Here is a 7,807-nt window from a genome sequence, read left to right as displayed (position 1 = left end):
TTTTTCTGTGTACCTTTTTCAATCATCTTAATGGCTTCATCCTTTCGTTCAGGATCAAAGTTCTTCCACTGCTCACTGGCATCCAAATACTCAATAGCATAGACCGTGGGAGCCATTTTCACCATTGTTTGCTCTGCACAGCCCGTGGGTACTTGAATAAGTTTCTCAGTTCCATTGAGACTAAGACAGTTTTCAACAGAATCACCCATAGGATTTCCTGTTGTAAAAGACATAATCTGTAAGACATATAGCATTTCAAACTGACTGGTGTAACATTAATAAATGTGATATTAACAATACGTTGACACTCCAGCATGCCCTGATTGTACAGTTGCTTGATACTTCTCCCTGTTAAGCTATTTGCATTCATTTTGACTTCATAAGGCTGAAGAAGAGCTAGGGTGAGCTACCAGGTCCTGGAGGAGCTGGAGGGAGAATGGTAGGACAGTAAGGTAACATGGAATAGAAAGAGTCCTGAGGTTGTTGAAAGTGGGGATGCAAAGAGAGGGGCAAAGACTGGTGCCTCAGGTTCTCACTGGAAAGGTCTTTTCAAATCAGAACTGATCCTCTCACAGGGGGGAAAAATAATCATGCTTTAATAATGTCAAACATGTTTGGCATTTTTTACCTTTACGTTTACCATTTTCTCATTTGATGATTTTAGGCATCTCAGCACTTCAGAACAGGGATTTGAAATGCAAGCAAATAGCTTTTGCATCAAGGATGAATTATTGTACAATTTCTGGGATAACTTGCTTTTAATTTTGATGAGTATTTGCTTTGCTATTGCATGTTTTTAAATTATGTATGCATGAGCATAAGTATGTAAAGATTATTTGATTAAATTAATGAATGGTTATACATATCTTCTCTTTAGAAAAACAGATATTTGTAGAACTTATGAATTAGAGTATGGTATACTCATTCCCAAAAAATAAAGATAATTTCTACAGGGTTGCATGCAGTGTGGAGTTACTACTGATGGGCAACTCTTCCCTTCTCTGACTTGGTCTGGGCACAATAAGACAGAATTATTCTATGCAGTACAAATGAGAAGGGGCAATGAGAATGAGGTAAGCTGCTGGATGAACCTTGGGGCTGCTTTCTTTTTTTTTTTAGAACCTGGGTATGCAAGAAAGACCATTTGGATCATGGCAGAAAACCTAGGAATGAATGCAGACTTGGTGTTCAGAAACTAACAGAAAAAAGGGCATGTCTATTCTCACCTCCAGAAAAGTATTGATGGAAAATGTTTACCTTTCAGGCTAACAAACATGTGACTCTCAGAACCTGGTATCATATCAGATGGTCTGCTGAAGTCCAGTGTGTGGGATCGTACTGTAAATAAATAGGGTTCAACATCCAAACTCTTTAAGCATACAAATATACTGCAATTTTAGAACATGCTTTTCATTAAATATCTCACAGCTGATGATAATTACAGCAGAAATGTTATGAGAAATGTTAAACGGAAATGTATGAAGAAAAGTACTTATAATTCTTTAATTTAATTTTTAGTCAGTATTTTTTTTTGGCTTTTAATTTCAATTCTTTGTTGTTCTTTTTCTTACCCCCTTTTATACACATTAATTAATAAAATAGAAGCCTACTTAATAAGAATGCTACTGTTAAACACAAACATTTAGCCTGAAAGTGATAAACATCTATTAAAAAAATATTTTTTCCTGAATCTTTTTGCTGTTTTGGATGAAGAGTGTTTTTAACTTAAGAAATATTTCACCATATTCACAGCAGGCTTCACAATCTCTATTCCTACTCAAGATGTCATCTATGTCTAGCTTTTAAGTGTAACTTACAGTCGCTATTAATGCAAATTGTCTGTTCTTCTCTTTGTAAAACACCTTCAGCCTGTACAAATGAAGAAGGAAAAGTAAAAACTTTTGCAATTTCACACTTGAAATTAAGTTGCTTGAAATCCATGATCTTCACACCTGCCTCAGACCAGCAGGTGGCAGAAATAGGTTATTTTGGAGTGAACTTTCTTTCCAGGTAAAAGGAAGCTTGAAACCAGAATTAAAGTGTCCTCGTTGAAAAACTAATCATTTTTTACTACTTTTTATTATAACTGATACATTTCCTTAGAAGAAATTCTTTTAACTGAAACCCAGAAAAAATGAAACTTCAAAGTTTGTTTTCAGCTTTGTGAGCTGTGCACATAAATTCACAGGTGGACTCACTTTCTTAAGCCTGTTTTCTATGAAATCCACCAATTTCTGAGTTCCTTATGTTGGTAAAACTCAAAGGTTTTTCCCCTCTGATTTCCACACGTCCCTCTTTCAAAAGCCTGTCTTTTATAAAGCTGTTTCTACAGACAATTTTAACGCTTTGGTGTAACACTGAACTGTGAGGCAGTGTCAATCTCTAAAAAAGTTACAGTCTGTAACAACAGTAGGTTTGCGTCATCCCATTAATCATCTTTACCTACAAGTCTGCAATGATGACTTCAATGGTTCGAAGTTTCATATCCCTCAGTGGGCTACTTGGATGTTGTAATGAGTCTGTGCAGGTAATTGTTGACATTTTAAAAGCCATTTTTGACTAAAAGGATACTCCTCTTCATTATTTTGAAAAGGAAACAGTAATTAGATAATCAATACAATATCTTTGCTTGAGTGTGTTTGTTTTACTTTTGTAATTGTTATGCTTAGAGATCCATTAATTAGATATAAAATAATAGAGCTAAACTTCATGTTTAGGAAAGGCTACTACTTCCTTCTCAAAACATCACTGGATGAATATATTCAATCTTGACTTCATAAGAGAAAAAGACTTTTTATACATACTGATGAAGCAGCTGGAATTTAAAGATTAGGAGATGCGCACTGAAGGATGTTGTTGGTATATAATGGAGAAAAACATGTTAATGAAATGCCCACCATCAACTAGCTATACTTACCACGACTTTGAGGTTCTTTCTAACACTATCGCTATGCCCAGTATTTGAGTCCAAAGCAGAAATAGTAATTGGAATTTCTCCCACAATAAGAGGAACAACTGAGAAATAGGCTGGTGTTGCTGAGTTCCCCTTAGCCTCCAGTTTCAGCTGCACTGCCTTCCCTGTTGCTTCTGCAGTGCACAGCCCCTTCACTGCATCCATTTTCACTGTGACCTATGGGAACAAGGCAGTGTCCACCATCAGTACTAAAGCATCACTGCAAAGGAAAATGCTCCAGCTCCACCAATTCTGAAATCAGAATGGGAAGAAACAGATCTAAAAGGAGATTGTTTAAAAAGAAAAGGGCAATACATATATTCTGCAAGACAAAAAGGAATTTTCATTTAGCTTCCCTGAATTTCCTATGCATGTATTGGCTTATATAGCAAGATTAATGTAGCAGGGTAGCTGTGGGGTGGCCTCAGTAAGCAGAGCCCATCACTGCCTCATGTCAGATCAGAGCCAAATCCAAAAGGGACTGCCACTGCCAGAGCTGACCCATGAGCCATGATGGATTTGCTCTGGGAGAACATATTTAAGGAAGGGATCAGCTTAGGGAGGATGGTATCCTATGGGAGGGACCCCACCCTGGCACAGACCATGAAGGAGAAGTAGAGATAAAGCATTTTAGAATGACTGCAGCCCCCACTCCCCTGTGTCACTTGGGGAAAGAAGGTAGAATAGGGTGGGTGGTGGAGAAGGTATAATTTGCTTTTAGTTCTCACTGCTCTAGTCTGATAGCAATAGACAATAAATTATATTAATTTCCCTACACTGAGTCGGTTCCGTACATGATGGCTAATAATCTCCTTGACCTTATCTTAATCCTGGAGCCCCTTTCTATCGTATTTTCTTACTCTTCCTTTGAGGAGGAGGAGTGAGAGAGGTGGTAAAATTTACTTGGCCTTCAGTGTGAAATCACCATAATGCTACATCTATAAAATGGGAAAACCATTTCACCAAGAAGTATCAAATATTGGCACGGGGTGCCCAGAGAGCCTGTGGTAATATTACCTGGAGATCATTGGGCAGATAATTGTAAATCACTGCTTTAATTTCCAGTTGTTCGTGTCGTTTAACTGAGTATGGTAATCTCAAGGACACAAAAAAGTCTTTGAAAACATCAAAGGTGTGAGGGTCAGCTACGCAAAATCCTGGGATAAGTAAAAAACAGAGTTGAGAATTACACGCTTAAGATCAGTTGATAAAAATTAGGTGTTTGGAATGACAGCCATGGTTTTCAATAGATAAAATTTGGCAGAAGTACTTGTAGATTTTGTAAGTTAAATGTGGCCCGGCTTTCCTGCAGAGGCCATGTTTAAAACACAATGACCTTTCCTAGACTTTTGTAAATAAGCTCCATGACCACTATCTGGATGCAGACAGTCAGTACTCACTCCCAGAAATATTAAAATGTAAAGCAGTATTATCGTCACTACATTTCTTATAGCCGTGGGAAAGACAAATGAGACTGTTTTGAGATTTGAAAGACAAGGAGGCTGTTTTGATTTTTCAGTCCACCCTTCATAGCCCACTTCACCTTGCTTTCAAAAATATGTATTTACCCCTAACTTCCAGGTAAGCTTAATATGGCATAAAAGAGAATAAACATCATGGTACAAATACTTGGTTGTTTTTCACTAGAGATTACCTCACTCTGTCAAGTTGACATTGCATTTCTGACATAAGAAATACACATTCTCTATTCATTCTCACAAAATAAACCCAATAGAATAACAATACTTTTTACCTTTTTGGGGAGATATGCTTATTGCCTGAACTTCCCAGGTAGTTATAGAGTCAGGAGCAATGCTGGCTACACTAAGAAACACAAAACAAAATGTGTTAGGATGGATGTATGATGTGTAAATGTTATGCGCCCAAGTTTGAGTATTAGAAGGTGAAAAACATTCACTCAGTTCTGAAGACAAAATAATTGGAATTATTCTGTATTCCTCTGCACGAGATAACATATAAAGCTGATATTTATACATATATATTATTGTTCAAACTTTGATGCATTCATCTAGTGAGGTAATTACGGTACCTATGGTTTCCAGGACTTTTCACTTCTTTGAATTGCCACAACCAGCTTTCAGGAAAATAACTGCGCAAATTGAGAGTCATTTCCTCAAACATTTCTTCTTCCATATCATAGTCTACAAAACAAAAGCGAAATTTCTCTTTGAAGACTTCCGTTGCTGACCATACAATGTCTTGCAGAGCTTTAGCCAAAAAGAAGGCAGCACTGAAAAGCAGTCTAAATGAATTAATGTGGGTTTTATCTTAAGCATTAAAAAAAAAAAGGGGGAGAGAGAGAAGCAATGACCAAAGATTTTTGTGATTGAGAAAAGATATTTTTTCTTTCTATGTTCAACAATTGTATGGTGCCAACCAAGAAAAATTTTCCCTTAAGTAATGAGTAGCAAAGACTCTGAATATGATCATTTTCAATGTGAAGGGTTTGGGGTTTTTTTGTGACACGGGCTGTTTGATAAGAGGGAGAGACTCTGGGGAGAAGAAAGAGAGAAAGACAGAAATAAAATTGTCCGTGACTGAAGACAGCTTTTCAGAGACACTCGGGAGTTATAGTGATAGCACCACTAATGAAAAAGCCACGAATGATTAAACAACCCTAGCTTTCCTTTGCCCTCTGTGAAGGGTAATTTTCTTTAGAGAGTGGTATATCATTTTTTACTTCGTGCCAAGCTCACTGCGGTTCTCCTCTTCGCTGCCTCCTCCTTCCTGAGGGCTACGGCACTTTCACAACAGGCCTTGAAAGCTTCTCTGCATTTGGGAGGGCCAGTCACTCTCGTTAACCTTTTTAAACAAGAATACTTCATGGCATTTAATTTCATTCCGTCTTCACAGCATTTGCGTAGATCAGCATCTTGATATTTGCTAGCTGCAACATAATTGAAGGCCAGAATTAGAGGTGTGGAAACAGCAGGAAGCAGAAAGGTGTTCATTCCTGTTGTTACTTGCAGTTAAGATTAATTAACATTGCAATAGTCTACCTATAGCCAGAGACCTGTGCTCCATCCTAAAATCAGACAGAGGAGCAAAGCATAGAACCTATCACATCTTAAATATTCTAGTATAAGCTTTCTCTTTGGATTGAGAATGTGGCACATTGGAATTAGATATCATGGTATGAACATTCATGGCTGTATTCTAATTTTGAAGAAAGTCACTGACATCAAAAGTTCTGGTGACTTTTGGCAAGGAAATATCAAATATCACCTTGATATCAGCTCTCCCCACTAGTCCTTTTGTGCCACCCAGGTGAGTGGACATACCAATTTCTAAAATTTTCTTCCGGAAATCCAAAGATCTCTTCTCCCTTCTGGTAGCCTGGAGGCAGGTATACCCTGGGAAGGCAGAATAGAAGAGGTTTTGACATGACAATAACAGTCAGATAATTCATGTCAATCCTGGAAGACCTTTACTAAGACACATCTTATTTACAGCAGACCCATTGCTTTCAATCCCAGCCAACTGTTGCCCTACTCTAAGTGAGCTGGGTACCAGTGGACCAGCCAACATCTGGGCTGTCTGAGCTGCCAGCATGCAGCAGAAGAACAGGAAAATAAAAATCCACAGGGACAGCATCTCTTACAACTTCATGATGAAATGTTTCTAATTTCTAAGCAATCAACTTCCCCAAGTGTAGATTGATTTGTACAAACATCTAAGGTAAAGGACAGGTTTCACTTACCTTCCCGAACATTGGATTGAATTGTGTCTGATAAAAAGGCAAGACCAACATCAGTAAAAACTTGAGCACTATCTGCACCACCGCCTGCAGAACATCCAAGATCATATGAATTCATTGCCTTAAATACCTGCCAAATAAAATACCATAGATGGATTGTACATATTTGCAAGTTTATTATTACTATTATAATAAAATTTTCATTGCCTTTAACTTGCAGAAACTTCGTATAAACTACACTTTGAAACAAAGATTAAAGTTGAGGGATGTTTTGGTTGTGGAATAATTTCAATTAATGCTTTTTTGTTAATTTACAAAATTATCTGCTGGAACATGGGAATTCCCAAACTTCTTGTTTAAATGTATCTTAAATTGCAAGAGCAAAAACACTTTCAAATTTAGCAAAGCTTGGATTAAGCATTTAATAACCATTAATTTCATTTTGAGACTCTCATTAGTCATGGAAAAATTTTCCTGGCTAGAAAGCATGATATTCTCTTCCTAAAGTTATCTTACTTTTTTGGATGTGAGTTTATTTTTCTTGTTCAGAATAAACACTGCTTTATCAACCACAGCTAAGGCAACAGTTCCCGCATGGTCCGTTTCAATCTGTAATTTGATGTTGTTGGTTGGTTCATATATCTCGTGTTCTGTTCTCACTTTAATCTAAATAGAAAATATTGAAACAAAAATGTCATATTTGTTAATGAAATGCAGGCACTCTCTGGGCAGCCAGTACTGTCAACTGTGTCAGTAGCATGAGGCAGTGTTTCTGCTTGGGATCCTACCTTTTGGCAGACAACCCCTACCAAGGCACTGTGAGGAAGGTTAACTGATGTATCTGTATGTTATTTTACAATGGGACATAAGCACCAATGTGAATTAAAAGTATGTGTAGGGAATTTGCCCTTTTTGTTATTTTCCAGTGAAAACAAAAGTTATTTTGAATGGTTGACACTTCAGAAATTGTGTTTCACACTATTGTAAAAAATGTTCGTAGAACCCATAGAATCATAGAATGACCTGGGTTGAAAAGGACCTCAAGGATTATCTAGTTTCAATTCTCCTGCCATGGGCAAGGTTGCCAACCACCAGACCAGGCTGCCCAAAGCCACATCCGAGCCTGGCCTTGAATG

General features: G+C 37.5%; 1 protein-coding gene across 1 annotated transcript in view; it reads right to left on the bottom strand.

Annotated features, from left to right (window-relative positions):
* LOC100538976 (complement C4-like) overlaps nt 1–7,807 on the bottom strand; it is a 42,399-nt gene that overhangs the window by 17,844 nt on the left and 16,748 nt on the right. The window contains 11 exon segments of the mRNA XM_031557838.1: nt 14–217; nt 1,258–1,338; nt 1,818–1,869; nt 2,918–3,130; nt 3,971–4,110; nt 4,707–4,777; nt 5,004–5,115; nt 5,655–5,861; nt 6,256–6,327; nt 6,675–6,801; nt 7,188–7,337. Coding sequence (XP_031413698.1) covers nt 14–217; nt 1,258–1,338; nt 1,818–1,869; nt 2,918–3,130; nt 3,971–4,110; nt 4,707–4,777; nt 5,004–5,115; nt 5,655–5,861; nt 6,256–6,327; nt 6,675–6,801; nt 7,188–7,337 — 1,429 coding nt within the window.

This window comes from Meleagris gallopavo, chromosome 1 (genome assembly GCF_000146605.3).
Source record: "Meleagris gallopavo isolate NT-WF06-2002-E0010 breed Aviagen turkey brand Nicholas breeding stock chromosome 1, Turkey_5.1, whole genome shotgun sequence".
NCBI lineage: Eukaryota > Metazoa > Chordata > Aves > Galliformes > Phasianidae > Meleagris > Meleagris gallopavo.
The sequence above is the reverse complement of the archived record's forward strand: the minus strand, read 5'-3'. Positions and strand labels throughout refer to the sequence as shown.